This window comes from Juglans microcarpa x Juglans regia, chromosome 1S (assembly GCF_004785595.1).
Source record: "Juglans microcarpa x Juglans regia isolate MS1-56 chromosome 1S, Jm3101_v1.0, whole genome shotgun sequence".
Classification (NCBI taxonomy): domain Eukaryota; kingdom Viridiplantae; phylum Streptophyta; class Magnoliopsida; order Fagales; family Juglandaceae; genus Juglans; species Juglans microcarpa x Juglans regia.
Window position 1 is genome coordinate 23915446 of NC_054595.1, and position 16717 is coordinate 23932162.

General features: G+C 36.8%; 1 protein-coding gene across 1 annotated transcript; it reads left to right on the forward strand.

The window, feature by feature from the left end:
• The first annotated feature begins 7801 nt into the window (after positions 1-7801).
• LOC121245802 (U-box domain-containing protein 35-like) lies at positions 7802-16380 on the forward strand. The gene is made up of 10 exons (XM_041143671.1): positions 7802-8066; positions 8804-8919; positions 9076-9194; positions 9976-10187; positions 10274-10322; positions 11091-11388; positions 12094-12195; positions 12267-12695; positions 13521-14276; positions 15610-16380. The coding sequence occupies exons 1-10, from the start codon at positions 7889-7891 to the stop codon at positions 15685-15687; spliced, it is 2337 nt and encodes a 778-aa protein (XP_040999605.1). The 5' UTR covers positions 7802-7888; the 3' UTR covers positions 15688-16380.
• The last annotated feature ends 337 nt before the right edge of the window (positions 16381-16717 follow it).

A 16717-nucleotide genomic window follows, 5' to 3' on the forward strand; every position in this document is an offset into this window, starting at 1 on the left:
TTATCTGAAACAGTAAACAACCTACAAGGGAGTACCGCTGCACTGAAGGAAGAGCAATCTAGGCATGGAATGCTAATAGAGGGCGTGCTGCAGTAGCTCAATAATTTAGCATCAAGTTATGACAGCTTGGTACAAATTACAACTAAACTCAGTTCAGGGGAAGGGACCTCTAACAATGTAAAAGTAAATGCTAATCCTTTGTTTGTTGGACACGGGGGCATCCAAGCTAGATCTCTTCGGTTGGATTTTCCTCACTTCGATGGAAGAGATCCCAGCGAATGGATCTTGAAGGCGCATCAGTTCTTCAATTACTTTGAGGCTCCGGAGGACCACAAGCTGGAAATTGCTTCTTTTCACATGGAAGGGAAGGCGCTGACTTGGTATTATTGGCTGAAAGAGTTAAGTCCAGTGACAAAATGGGATGATTTCTTGGAGGCTCTTCGCACCAGATTCGAGCCTTCGTCATACGAGGATCTAGTGGGTGCATTCACCAAACTGAGGCAAACAGGAAGCGTGGAGGAGTACCAAACAGTTTTTGAAAACCTATCCAACAAAATAAGTGGGGTAAGTGAAGAGTTTCGTATAAGTACTTTTCTAAGTGGATTAAAAGATGAATTGCGGATCATTGTTACCATGTTCAAACCAAATACTCTTGCTGCTGCTTTTGGTTTGGCTCTGCTACAAGAGGAAGAAGTGACCAGAAAGCAGTATTTTTACCGAAACACTCAAGCCCAAAATAACCCTCATGCACCCTCATTCAAGCCCACTCCTTTCAGATTACCTGGACAAAACACCATACCCCGATTACCAGCCCCAAATCCAGTACTTAGACTGCTAGCCCCCAAAACCTGAGACCCAACCCACCATTCCAGAGAAGAAATCCTTACCCCATACAGCGTGTAAGTCCCAACCAAATGCAGGAAATAAGAGATAAATGTTTGTGCTATTGTTGTGATGAAAAGTATCATTAAGGACACAAATGCAGCAGGCCCAAACTATACTTACTGGAATGAATGGAATTTGAAGGGGAAGGAGAAGAAGAATTGGAAGAAGAAGAGACTTTAAACCAGCCTAATGCAGAAGCCATACCTGCGGTCCAGCAAGCTGAATTATTAGGTATATCCTTGCATGCCATTGCAGGAGCACCTTCTCCCAAAACCATGAGGTTAGTTGGGAAAATTGGTACCTGCTCAGTTATTGTTCTCATTGATACTGGTAGTACACATAGTTTTATTGATGTGGATGTAGTAAGGAGGGCTAAACTACTAGTGGAAGAAAGCCACTTGGCAGTCCAAGTCGCCAATGGAGACACCCTTCCTTGCCTTGGTTGCTGTAAGACAGTTCTTTTAAAGATGCAAAGCCGTAACATTTTAGCCAATCTGTTCTTGTTAACCTTGGGAGAATGTGATGTTGTGTTAGAGGTAGATTGGTTAAGGAGTTTGGGTATTATTCAGTGGAACTTTGCTGATTTGAGTATGAGTTTCTTTGTGGAAGGGTGAATTTATTTCTGTAGGGCTTGAGGCTACTCGAGAAGGCCATAGAGGAGGAACACAGTTTGAGCAAGGCTGGCCTCATAGAAGGAAGGGGAATATGGCTGCAGTTTATGGAGATCAATGACCAGCAAGGAGGAGCACCAGTGGAGCCTGCCATACAAGCTGTTTTAAAGGAATTTAAAACAGTGTTTTCTGAACCCAATGGACTCCCACCTCCTAGGAGTCACGACCACCAGATCCAACTCCAAGAAGCAACCAAACCAACATGTGTTCGGCCCTATTGGTACCCTTATTATCAGAAATAAGAAATTGAGAAGCTGGTCAGAGAGATGCTTAAAGTTGGGATCATCCAACCAAGTCAAAGTCCATATTCTTCACCAGTTCTCTTGGTGAGGAAAGCAGATGGGGGTTGGCGGATGTGCATTGATTATCGAGCCCTCAACAAAGATACCATCAAAGATAAGTTTCTCATTCCTAATATAGATGAGTTGTTAGATGAGCTTAATGGTGCTGAGTTGTTTTCTAAACTTGTCTTAAGGTCCGGCTATCATCAAATCAGAATGAAACTCGAAGATGTGCCAAAAACTGCCTTTCGTACACATGAGGGGCATTATGAATTTTTAGTGATGCCCTTTGGGCTCACCAATGCTCCATCAACCTTTCAAGGTTTGATGAATGGGATATTCTGGCCATATCTCAGGAAATTCGTTTTAGTTTTTTTTATGACATACTTGTGTACAGTAAATCTGTTGAAGAACATGTAGGACATCTTAAAGCTGTCTTAGAAGTTTTGAGACAACACCAGCTGTATGCTAAGGCCTCAAAATGTGTTTTTGGCTGTCGGGAAGTGATGTATTTGGGCCATGTAATTTCTAAAGAGGGAGTTAAAGCAGATCCATTAAAAATTACAGCCATGATGGAGTGGCTTGAACCTAAGAACCCTAAGGCTTTAAGGGGATTTTTGGGTTTAATAGGTTATTACAGGAAGTTTGTAAGAGGATATGGAAGTATTGCAGCCCCTCTGACTGCTTTACTCAAGAAAAATTCTTTTAAGTGGAGTGAGGAGGCTAACCAAGCGTTTGCAGCATTGAAGTTAGGCATGGTGACCCCATCCGCGCTCGGCTTACCAGATTTTTCCAAAATGTTCATAGTAGAATGTGATGCTTCTGGAAATAGGTTGGGAGCTGTCCTAATGTAGGAAGGCAGGCCACTAGCCTATTTAAGTCAAGCCTTAAAAGGTAAAAATCTGTTCTTATCCACTTATGAAAAAGAATTTTTGGCTCTTGTGTTGGCAGTTCAAAAATGGAGACATTATCTGTTGGGACACAAATTTAAAATAAGGACTGACCAGCAAGCTCTAAAGCACCTTTTGGAGCAAAAAGTTGGAACACCTTTTCAACAAAAGTGGATAACAAAGCTGTTAGGCTTTGATTTTAGTGTCGGATACCTAAGTGGCAAAGGACATAAGGCAGCAGATGCTCTCTCCAGGTTGCTAGACCAAGGAAACAATTCAAATCCAAAAGTAACCCTAACTGATTATGGGGAAGCAAAGGCAATAAGCATGGTTACGGTTAATTGGTGGGAAGGCCTCCGTCAAGTATATCAACAAGATCCCCAGTTGCAGCAGTTACTCAACCACTACCATCAATGTAAGCTCAATCCCCTCAAATATCAGTTTAGAGGAGAGTTCCTATTTTACAAAGGGAGGTTACATTTGGGAACCCTAAGGATACAACAGGAGCAAGTCATGCAGCAATTCCATAGCAGCCCAATGGGAGGGCATACTGGTTCACAGAAGACTCACTCCAGGCTCAAGAGAGAATTCTTTTGGCATGGCATGAGAAAGGACATCAGGAAATTCATAAGAGAATGCGAGGCATGCCAAAGAAACAAAACAGAAAACCTCAAACCAGCTGGGACTCTACAGCCTCTGCCAATACCAAGTAAAGTGTGAGTGGATATCAGTATGGACTTCATAGATGCGTTGCCTCTGTCCAAGGGATACAGTGTCACCATGGTGATAGTGGACAAGTTCAGCAAGTACAGTCATTTCATACTAATGGCACATCCATATACAGCAGCAATAGTAGCAAAAGCATTCATGGAAAACATATTCAAATTGCACGGCATACCACATAGCATAGTCAGTGATCGAGATGCAATATTCACAAGCAACTTTTGGAAAGAAATCTTCCACTTAAGTGGAACCAAGCTGTTAATGAGTTCGGCATATCACCCTCAAACAGACGGGCAGACAGAAGTGATGAACAAATGGTTAGAGGGATACCTTAGGTGTTTTACCAGTGATCGACCCAAAGATTGGGCTAGTTGGTTAGCTCTAGCCGAGTGGACATACAATACCTCAAAGCATTCCTTCACCGGGTTCTCCCCCTTTGAGATAGTCTACGGACAAGAGCCTCCACGTCTCCTTCCGTATGAACCTGGAACCACGGCAGTACAAGCGGTTGAAGACGAAATGCGAAGCTGAGATTTCATCCTCACCTTGGCACGGGAAAACCTGCAAGAAGCTCAAGCAAGAATGAAGCTGTATGCAGACAAAAAGAGAACGGAAAGAGAATACAGTGTGGGGGATTGGGTCTATTTGAGGTTAAGACCCTATAGACAGATGACGGTGGCAGTGAGGAAAAACTCGAAGCTTTCCCCAAGGTATTTCGGACCTTTCCAGATCATTCAAAAACTTGGAAAAGTTGCATATAAGCTCGATCTACCATCTATCCCGTATTTCACATCTCTTACCTAAAAAAGAAGATTGTGACTCAGGTAAACCCTAACCCTAGACTGCCGACAGTGATGGAGAATGGCGCCATGGCTCCTGAACCCGAGAAGATAATAGAGAGAAGGCTCAAGAAAAAGGGAAACCGTGCGGGAGTTGATTTTTTGGTTCAATGGAGGGGAACCAACAAAGAAGATGCCACCTGGGTTGACGCCGAAGAGTTGCATTGGACATATCCCGAACTCGTGGGCAAGTTCTTCTGAAGGGATGGGTTGTGTTACACGCCCAAAATGTCTAAGTCTAATAGGGCTACGTAAGTTAGGGAATTATCTTTATTATTCAAGGGTATTTTCGGTTATGCATGTTTTTTTGTTCAGTTGGGTCTAGACTAAGTCAATGGGCTGTTACAGTTCATGGGCATGGTTTGTTAAGTGGGTCACGCACTAGTCCTTGCGAAGTGGGTCAGTTATTTCCCTTAGTATTTGCAGTCTGTAAACGCCTATTAAAGGCCAGGGTATTATGAATGAAAAATCGTCAATTTGCATTATCATTTGCCGTGAGCAACATTTGGAGTTCCTGGCTACTCGAATTGCCAGAATTAATCCCAAACCATTCCTGGATCATAACATCCATCACGAATTTCCCACCAGAAAATGCATAAACAACAAAATTCATCAAACCCATTAGCGGATTTCTCAATATATTAAACCAAAGAACCGGATCACCGAAAAATTAAAAAGGAAAAAAAAACACAGATTGCGATTTTTGAGAAATATAATCTCAAATTTGTATGTATTAACAAAAAAAAAAAAATGAAACAAGCACACAGAGATAATCAACACGCATTAGCTGAAAAAAAAATAGATCTGAAAGATGAGGCTTCAGATCCGTTTGATTTAAAATTTTATTTCTAAAAAATCAGAAAACAAAAATAAATAGAGGTGTTGATTTTTACAGATTAAAAAAAACCAGAGCAGGAAGAGCAAACCAACAAGCAGCAATCGAAAAAACACACCAAAAAAAAAAAATCTGAAAGATGATACCTCAAATTCATAAGATTTAAAAATAATAAAGTTGAATAAATAAATAAATGAAAAAAAAAAACACAGATATGAGGGTGGGAAGTGTAGTGTGTGTGTGAGAGCAGAAGAAAGAGAGAGATAGAAAGTGTTGTGTGTGAGTTTGACTAAGTGTGTGAGAGTTAGAGAAGCAGATGAAGGTTGGGGGTTAGAGAGAATCGGCGAAAAACATAGAGAGCTGAGAGAGAGTAGGTCTTAAGGAGGAGAATATACAGAGGATTGAGAGAGAGCGAGAGAGTGGGAGGGGGAGAAGCTTGGACAATTTTTGTTTGATAGCCGTTAAAATAAGAATTTAGCTCCGTTAAAACAAGAATTTCCGTTCTAAGCCGTTTGATAGCCTCTTATATAATAGAAGAGATATAATAACTGTTACGCCTATAAAAAGATTTCATAAAAATAAATTCATAAATTGATATGACTTCATATAGTATGTTAGATCTACTTTACAATAGAAATAGCTTTACAATCTGACATACCCCATCAATTAGCCACATCAGTTTGTGGGTTTACTTTTGTAAAAAAAAATTTTGGCTAAAGCAATTATATATATATAGACAAGAAATTTATATCAAGTTTTTTTTTTTTTTTTTGTCACGAATGTCTTTTTTTTTTTGCATTTGTTAATACTTGCATAGATAAGTTAGGCCTAATCTCTACCTGATCTCTCTAGTTAGGCTTAATCTCTCCCTCTCTCTCCCTCTCTCTCTCTATATATATATATGTCATGTGTGTGTACTGTATGTGTTTGGATTTGCATGTCATTTATAGTGCAATTTAAGTTATTGGCCACTCCAAAGACATGTTTTAATGAGAGTATTTTTGGTCTATCATAGAGTAATCTTAGGTGTAGAGTAAATTTTTTTTCTGATTTTTCCTGAAATATATCAAATTCCCAATTTCAATAAATTTCACTTATTCATTAGAAATATATCTTTGTTAAAAATTATATTATTTAAATATTTTTTAAGCTTGACTCACAACTTTTACAAAATTATGTATAAAATTATTTTATCTTAACTTAATTTTTTTCACTATTTATAAAAAGTTTTCCAACTTTTTACATCCAAATATATATCACTTTAGCTGGTAAATTGCGAAATCACACGTTGTAAGTTGATTATCCTTCACACAAAAGGGAGGGATAATCTACATTTTGATGCACTCCTGTCTTGCAATAATATGATCTCTTCAACATGATTAGAATATGATGAAATATAATTCTCTATATTTCGTGTGTATATAGATTAAGGTATAGTTTAGATAGTGAGATGAAACGAGATTTTTAAACAAAAATTAAAAGTTGAATAAAATAAAATTATTAAAATAATATTTTTTAATATTATTATTATTTTAAAATTTGAAAAAGTTGAATTGTTTATTATATTTTATATGTAAATTTGATAAAATTGTAATAATGTGATGAGACGAAACATTTTCACTATCTAAACAAGGCCTAAATATAAATATATATATATATATATATATCTCAATCAATAATATCAAATTAATCATTGTCTTTATGTATATATATTAAATATTAGATGTTGATCGTTTTAAGTTAAATGACGAAAGTATTTTTTTTAAATCCGAACGATTTTAAGGGAAAATGTGCCATTAGAGCTGATATATAAAAGGAAGGTGAGAAGTTGCTCAGATATGATATCCTGTTAACGAGATTGTAAAAACTATATTTTATAAATTATTGTAATTTAATATAATAGCTTAGGTCCGTCTGATTTCACAGATAATCTTATATAATCTTATCTCAACATTTAAATACCGTTCAGATACAAAAATTATATACAAAACTTACGCAACAAACAAACTGCATGAAACGTTTTTTTTTTTTTTTAATATCAGATTTTTGTTGTCCCATAGTTGGCTTGTCAACGTTTTGATATTTTTGCTGCAAATCACTAACGCCCGATATAAAAATAGTTATATCTTATTTTATTTTATTATTATAAATCTTTTAAATTTCTATATAAAATATAATAAATAATTTAATTTTTTAAAATTTTAAAATAATAATAATATTAAAATATAATATTTTAATAATATTTTATTTAATTTTTAATTTTTATCTAAAATTATATCATCTTATCTGACTAAATTTTCATGGATTACCTTTAGAGTGCACCCATTTTACAAACATATTCTGGAATCACTTGACAGCAAATATTTTTATTTTTTTTCAAAATTTAGTGGAAGAGAGAGAGAAATTGAGGTGGAGAGGAAGAGAGGGAGAAATGTCGGGGTCTCATTTACTATATTTATCTCACTTGTTCGAACTCTTTGCAAGGGTCTTTGACTCTTATCTGAAAGCCTGTAACAGAAAATAGAGATACAAAAGGATCTGGTCAAAGGCATCTGGATTTGTTATTGACAGAGTAGTTTTGAGCCTCTCAGGTGGCTGACTCTCTTAAATAATACGTCAGAAGGGTGGTCAAATTTCATGTAGAATAAAATATGATGTTTTGAGTTTTTCTGGGCGACCTCGGATTTTTTGTAGAAGGTTGTTAAGATTGTGATCTGGGACGTTGTTTTTTTCACTGTAAGAATTTATTGTATCGATAAAGAAAATGTGGCTTCAAAAAGCAGATGCATTGAACAAGACAAGAGGAAATGGGTTCATTGCAATTGCCATAGACAATGAGAAGGGGAGCCAAAATGCTTTGAAGTGGGCAGCTGACAATCTTATCACCAAGGGCCAGACCATTGTCCTAATCCATGTCGTTCACGGTGCTTCCCCATCTCCATGTAAATCTTTCTCTCTCTCTCTTAAAAATAAACATCCCTGATTTTCTCATAAAAATGCCACAACGATTTTGTTGGCATATGCAGGCAGCAGGAAGCAAGGTGGTGAAACAATTATTATTATTATTATTATTGTTATTATTTTATAAAAGGGTAATGGATTACAAGACAAAAGGGAAATATTTTAGACACAAAGTGATTACACAAAAATAAACTCAGATATGGTACGTTGGATTGTAAAGTTATTTTTATTGTATGATAGATTTAACGGATCCCATAAAACTATATCAGTTTATGAGTTTATTTTATATAATCTCTTTGTATATGTAACCGTTGTCATTATAGGCTAATGACGTTACATATCTATACTTAATAAAAGAAAATCTAAATACATTCAACTAGTCTTTGAAAATACCAATCTTGGAATACTAACAGTTCTTCATCTGGAAATTTCCTCTAGAGATATTTAATAGAAAAATTTCGCTGTTAAGTTTTGTTTTGTTCAACTCAGATTAGTAATCCTAAAACCCTCGTGTTCTAAATTGGAAACTTCTCTTATATTTACAATACTGACAGAACAATTAGAACCAGTTCAAAATCATGTTAATGCATCCGACAAGAAGCTTTTAGTGTCAGTCTGGAATTACTACATCCTGTTCTCGTCTACGTACCATTATAGTTAATATTCTCTTTGAATGCAAGATTACAAACTGTATTACTGTAATTTTTTATGGTTACAGATGGGGGAAGCCATTCTATCATTTGTGAAAGCAACAACTCACCACGCGCACAAAAGCTCGAGAAGCAAACTAAGGATCTGTTCCTTATCTTTCACTGCTACTGTGCTCGTAAAGATGTAAGTTTTGGCGTTCCTCATTATTGTTTGTTGTTTTACGTGAAGAAAATCATGTCCTCCAGCACCATGCATGAAAAGTGTTATGTTCTTTACTCTTGCTAATTCGAGCTTTTTCCCCCCTCTACCTTCGGTATGTTTTGCAAAATCTTGCCTCAGATACCTTTCCTAGATGTTGTACTCGAAGATACAGATACAGCAAAAGCATTAACAGAATTCGTTTCCTATGCTGCAATAGAGAACTTGGTTCTTGGTACATCACGACATGGATTTATTAGGTAATTGCCTCCCCAGTACAAGCTCAGTACTTGCACTTCAAATATTACAATATGTGTTTGCAAGACGGTTTTATAAACAAATTTGATACTGAGATGTTTACAAAATCTGCACATTGCCTTGTTTTTCGTAGGTGTTTGCTTTGCCATAACTGAATCAACTAAGATACGGGAAATGAAGTCACTAGAACAAAACCGATTGACTTCATGAAATAAATTACTAAATTCATAATGATATTTTTATCTCTAGGAATGGGACAAGTAAAATATGGGAAGGCAAAACAAATGGAAGTCAGTAAACTACAAACATGAAAGAAAGCAAAACTCATCATTCGACTCTTCAAACTGAAGCATTAGTACTATATATAGATCAATATCTATCAGCGAAACTCTTGGCCCGAGGGAACCCCTTATTGAAAAACCAATCTGCAGTCCAACAGCAGGATTAGAACCCAGATTGCTAATGATTTCCAAAATTTCCAGTTGGAGTATAGGAATCCTACTCTGCAAGAGAAAGCTGTTCGGGCTACTACAATTGAATAACATTTTTCAAATATTAGTTTCATATTATTCTGAATGGATTACATGCACTGAAGCACACTTTTGAGCAATCTTTAATTGAAGCAGCAGGCCCAATACCGCGATTAGCACAGTTAAACTAATATAAAATTTAAGAAAGAGAATATTAAGTTGAAATTCTGAAAATACATCCAAAATTCAGGAACATCTGTATATACGTTGATTAATGCTAGTTTACTCAGTTTCAGCTGTTTTCCTTGTGCAGATTCAAGACATCAAGCATCCGAAGTGGTGTATCAAAAGGGGCACCAGATTTCTGTAGTGTATATGCGGTCTCCAAAAGGAAGGTCTCTTCAGTACGAAATGCTTCTCGTCCAGCCCCCTATGTTTCCCCACTACTTGACCACATCCAGAGACTAAATAACAACGCTGTGAAATCTTCTCCCGCTCTCTCCAAACGCAGGATGGATATAAGAGGTTTGTTCCTCTCAATTACAAAGCTACTCTCTCAACTTATGTTGATTAAGTACTGACCCCAAATATTCATCCTGTATATGCAACAGATAAGAAATCATCATTCAAGCCTCGTAACTTATACATTGACTCAGTCAGGTCAGTCACGACAGATTTCTCCCATGTGACAGTGAACTTTCAAGGCCTGAGTATTGTAGCTGTTGATGTTAAAAAAGGAATTTGATGGTTGCAAGGTTTAAGTCTGGCTTGACAAAATACAATCTTTGTAGTTTAACCAAAGTTCTGAGAACTTCAACAGAAGAGGGCTTAAGTTCATTGGATGTTTTCACTAACTAATACAAATTCTAGAACTGACGAAGTAAAATTACTTTGATATATTTCCTGCATAAATCATTGTGTAATTTCTTATACGAGGATGAGAGAGAGAAAGAGAGATGCCAATTTAGATCTCCATTGTTTAAACTTTTATTTAGCTGTTTGATATCCAAGTTTGATTGTTACCTTATTTCTGAAACATTAGCATACAGCATTTTGACTACCTCTTACACTCGAGCATCAACTGGCTGATATTTTCACAAAAGCTCTTCGTGGTCAGTTTCTTTATCTTCTCCACAAGTTAGGTGCTTTGTGTTTTATGTACTGATTTGATTTTAGCCGTTTGAAATCCAAATACATGACCAGATTACATCAGAACTTTTAAATTGAATTTGTTCTATTGAAATCATTAGACTTGATTAGATTATGTTGGGTTCTTTTTTTATTTTGATTATTAGAGTACATTAGATAAAAATATTAGAATTTGGTTAATCTACCTTAACCTTATATCTATGGTATACACATGAAGAAACAAAAATCAAATGCAACAGTTTTAGAGTACAACAGTTTGAATGCCATGACTGAACACAGGTCACGAGTCACAAGAGGAGGAGGAAGAGCTTCGAATGCAAAACCCCATCTGGACATGTCAGAATCAGATACCGACATATCATTTGTAAGCTCCGGGAGGTCAAGTACTGAACGGACGTCTACTTCTCTCTACGATTTTAGTGATTCGGACAAAACCTCTCGGTTTTCAACCAGCACAGATCAAAGCCTTGGATCAATCCGGTCAGGACATAGGTTCAACGATCTCAACCTTTTGGGCGATCAATCATCATTCTCGGAGAGTAGTAGGACATCGTCTTCATGGTCATCACAAAACTTGGTAAGGGCATGCTCTTCTTAAAGTCAACATTTCTTTTTACACACTATCCTATTGCAGCAAGCAACCATATGCAAATGTGATCTTCTGCAGTAATGGTGAGGATCAAATTCATTTGTTTTAGCACATGCAAGATGAAAAGAAAAGGCAGTTTATTATAAATAGTTCTAGACTTTCTGGAGAACGTGACAATTTTGTTCCTTGATGTTCAAGAGAATAAACCAATTAGTATCTGCTCTCAAGCACGCAAAGGCAAGAGAGTGAGACACACAAACACACACAAAAGTAATCTTAAAATTTCATTACAGACCTTAGAAAGTAAGATTTAGTCATAACTTTCCAGGAAATATGCTAGTTTGGCAAAACAGGAAATATAACTTTCGAGATGATGGGCATATTCTCATATATGATAGAGCTAAGAAAAATCTGATGTCCATTCAGAAAGCTTTAACAAAAAATATCCCTTCACCACAAAATATACCCTGAACGAAATTTTTCCCTGTATTGTTCTAAAATACTCACTACATCGAGTCCAATAAAAATAGTATAGTGGCTACTTGTGAGACAAAAGAAGACGAGCCACTTTCAGTAGTCCCATTTCTTACAATAAATCTCATGAAGGTGGTATTATGTGTACGTCATCCAGTGACTTCCACGTTTTCTTTGAGCCAGAAAACTTTCCACTTAACAGAAATTAAAAACATGCAGGATGATGTAGAAACTGAGATGAGGAGGTTGAAGCTGGAGCTGAAGCAAACAATGGACGTGTACAGCACAGCATGCAGAGAAGCAGTTACAGCAAAACAAAACGTATTGAAAAGACTTGTACTTTGTGTATTCTCAACATTCAAAGATAATTCCTGATGTTATGTTTACCATAGGCAATGGAGCTGAAACATGGGAGACTTGAAGAGGAGAGAAAGTTAGAAGAGGCAAGACTGTCCGAGGAAGCTGCACTGGCAACAGCAGAGAAAGAGAAAGCCAGATGCAGGGCAGCCATGGAAGCGGCTGAAGCAGCAAAGAGGATTGCTGAGTTGGAGTCACAAAGAAGAGCAAATGCAGAAATCAAAGCTCTCAAAGAAGCAGAGAAAATGAGGAAGGTTTTGGATAATCTAGCCCAAAGTGATATCAAATACAGAATATACACTATTGAGGAGATTGAGATGGCAACAGAATTCTTTGCTCAATCTCGCAAGATTGGGGAAGGAGGATATGGCCCTGTCTATAGGTGTTACCTTGATCATACACCAGTTGCAGTAAAGCTTTTGCGTCCAGATGCAGCTCAAGGGAGATCACAGTTTCAGCAAGAGGTGAGGAACCAAGAATCTAATTTGCCTAATAGTCATGAATACATATAAGACAACATAACCCACTCAAAAATCAGAATACCAACTTTAAACCAAAACGAAAAAATCATATGAAACAATATATGACAGAACAATGCATTACAACATGGGTTTCCAATTTTTATTAATGAGCAACATATATGTTAGTTTAAGAGAACTCCTCTACAGTTTCGAGGAGCCTTCCCAAAGACTTGATACGCTGTTACAAATGGAAGATAGCATGTAGTTTGTACACAAATCCTCTACTAGACCAAACTGGATGGTTAAAACAAAGTAAGACAATTTTCATTCTAGAATTTTTACATCGTACAATAGGCAAAAATGGCAGAAGATTCTAGACGAGACGGAAGAATCCCTGCTGGCAAGACTAGTTCTGAAGGAAACGTGTTGTGTGTGCGTGCGTGTGTCTGATTCGTACTAATTTAACAGCTCCATAGGTGCTTTACATCTATTGATTTGCACATAGATACACGTAATTTTGATTTTCTGACTATGAACCAGTTGTCAGCACAGGCATAATTGCAAAACATGTGTTATATATGGGATGGTGACCAGTGAACGTCACAAATAGTTTCTTCAAAATTGGATTTACAATTATCACTATGTGATTGATCATCATATTGATGATGAATATTTCCTTTTCAACTTGACATGGCGTGCAAAAGAGCTTGTGAAGCAAATACTTGATCAGAAACTTCATTTTATTAAGCGCTTCCTTCTCAACAGGACAAGAAAGTCACCAACATAGGACTGAGAGTTGATTCTTACGTTCTCCTTTATCCATTGCAGATTGACATACTTAGCTGCATAAGGCATCCCAATATGGTACTCCTTCTTGGAGCCTGTCCTGAGTTTGGCATCCTAGTCTATGAATACATGGCTAACGGGAGTCTAGATGACCGCCTTTTCCGGAAAGGAAGCAGTACAGTTCTCTCTTGGCAACTCAGGTTCAGAATTGCCTCAGAAATCGCCACTGGGCTACTCTTTCTCCATCAGACCAAGCCAGAGCCGTTAGTTCACCGTGACCTCAAGCCAGGAAACATTTTGCTAGACCACAACTTTGTCAGTAAGATTAGTGATGTTGGATTGGCCAGGCTCGTACCTGCAGTAGCTGAAAATGTAACACAATGCTGCATGACATCAACAGCGGGAACTTTCTGCTATATTGATCCTGAATATCAACAGACAGGAATGCTTGGTGTAAAATCTGATGTCTATTCCCTAGGAATCGTGCTTTTACAGCTGTTAACAGCCAAGTCTCCAATGGGCCTGACTCACCAGGTTCAGAACTCTATTGAGAATGGCACTTTCACAGAGATGTTGGACCCAGCTGTGCCTGATTGGCCAGTTGAAGTAGCCTTACGCTTTGCAAAGTTAGCACTACAATGTGCAGAGCTCAGACGAAAAGACAGGCCAGATCTTTGCAAGGAAGTATTGCCAGAACTTTTCAGAATGAAAGAACTAGCTGAAGAAAAGATGAACCACATCCTCGTAGGTGGCAGTGCTTACCCCTCTCCCAATCACAGTGATGCTCTAGTGCAACTGGTAAGTTCCGAAAATATAAATTATACAGAGCATTTGCACACTAGTAATGATCCATGATACCGTTCCAAAAAAAATTTTCTTGGCATTTGATGGAAATTCTTAAATCTACTCCCAGATCAAGAAAGAACCATATAAAAAAGTAAACCAATAGTTCCCTTTGTGCTCCTGACATGGGTTTCTTGGAAAGAAAAACGAGGCCAGTCAATGGACCCCAGTATAACATTATTGCATACTGAGAAAAATAAGTAGGGTCTTTCAAATGCAGTGAAAGGCAAATAGCAAATATAGACCCATCTATGCGAAAGATTGAAACTGTCATCCATAATGCAAAATCTCTATTGAAACTTATATACTCTATCACGGAGTGATCCTTGGCCTTCTACAATGGTTTCCAAAGACTTTCCTGTAGCACTTATGGCAGGCATGCTAAGAGATCATCAAGAATAACTGAGCCAGCAGTCAGCAGACCTAAACAAATGTCAGTTGCCGTTAAGACTGGCAACGTCTCCTGAAAAGTACATCCCGTAAATTGGATGATAGAATCATCTAGGCGGTGTCCAATGTCACTTAGGACTCATTAGGAGGAAAGCATTCAATTATAGTTAAGGCCATCCTTGGTTACCTTAAATTGCATGATTCCTCTATTTTATTATCTGTTTGCATAAATTAAAACTTTACTTGGAAAAAATCATTATTGCATATTATGGAGTCTGCACAATGAGCACGGATTAGCTAAAGTTAAAGTACATTTTTTATGAATGTAAGATGAATTTGACTTTTAGCTATTCCATTCACATAAGTCTCCACATTGGAATAGTCATTTTTTCATTATATGACAATAAAATAATAAAAGATGAATTTGGCTTTGGCTATTCACATTAAATCTCTATATTGGATTATCCATTTATTCATGAGTAATTAATAATTTCAAAAATATTTTATTTTTTTTAATTATGAAATTATTTATTTTATCATATTTTACTATTTATAATATTATATATTAATTAGTAATCATATTCTAATTAAATTATGAATTAAAAATAGAAACTAGAGAGACATTAATAAAGACCTCAGGAGAGAGAAACAAATGATATAAAATTGATTTGATGAATAAACTGTGTCTTTCAAATTTGAAAATTACTTTAAAAGTTACTGTAGCTATATTGGAATATAGCTATTCCAATGTGATACATTTTATGGTTCAATGGCTAAATTCTCTTTGGATTTAGCTTTTTAGCTAATCCAATGTGAGTGCTAACAGATTGAAAAACTTCCAAAAGTTATGAGCTTCGACAATTATGAATGTATAACATTGCTGAAGGACATTTTGCAGGATGTTATGAGTGATTCGGAACTTGTGAACTCGGGAATCTCAAAGAGCAGATCAAGCACTTCATCCTTGAAGGAATAAAATCAAATATTTTTTGGTAACCATTTTTGGCAAAAAGCAGGAAGATCAGAACATAAAGGTTCTGCTATTTACCTTGATAGCAGGGTAATGCCAGCAGGTCAATTAGTCAGAGTTGGTCCACGGCAGTATGTGAAGTTGTTCTACTAACCACATAGACGATTCATTTTTGTTATCTATATTCACATATTTGACGATGTTCAAAAGGTTTCCTCTGAACATGGTACTCTGGGTTGTGGTGGAATTTGAATCCCACCATGGTGAAGGTTACAAAGTGAAATTTTGTTTTCCTGTAAATAGTGTTCCATAATGAATTGCAAAAAAACGTGGTGTTCATTAACCAACATATACCATTTCCACATGTGTTGAGATCACTGCCATACGAAGTTGTGTTGTATATTGTAATGATCATGTATCATCGTTTCTTGATTTCACCGATGGCTTCCTCAACCAACATATATCCATTTCCATTTTCAAACAGAGCTCTGGGTTTTGGACCGAAGGTGTTGGATGAAGACGAGGGATGGGATGGTTTGAATGGACAATGCATCCAATAACATTATTGGCTGCAGCTCATCTGACGAGGTTGGGCATAGTGAAGTTAACACTTCTATAGATCTTTGTAGCTTCCCACGTCGTGAATTCTTTGTAGTTTACTCCATGAAACAGAATGAACGAGTAAATGTTTCCAACAAGGAAAAGCCATAAACAATCTCAACGCCCACTTTAAGCCCGTGCAACATCCTTCACGAACTTTGTTTTGATCTTTTTGAGGGCGGCCGGTAGCACCTCACTCGTATGTATCCTGTGATCTTCTGGAACCTCCACTCTACAAGCAAGAGCCAATCCTATAATTGATGATATACTAAGGTTTCGTTTGGATTATAAAAGTATTTTAGATCATCTGTGAATAGTAGTGTAAAAAGGTATTATAGAAAGATGATTTTCATTGACATTTATCAATGTGTACATGGAGAAGAGAATTGAAAAATGAAGTAAAATATCACTTTTATATTTCTTATCAACGTGAACA

Coding starts and splice junctions, on each gene's coding strand:
- LOC121245802 (XM_041143671.1), top strand. CDS start 7,889: ATGTGGCTTCAAAAAGCAGATGCATTGAACAAGACAAGAGGAAATGGG. Junction 8,067..8,803: donor CGGTGCTTCCCCATCTCCAT/GTAAATCTTTCT, acceptor TTATGGTTACAG/ATGGGGGAAGCCATTCTATC. Junction 12,196..12,266: donor CAGTTACAGCAAAACAAAAC/GTATTGAAAAGA, acceptor TGTTTACCATAG/GCAATGGAGCTGAAACATGG.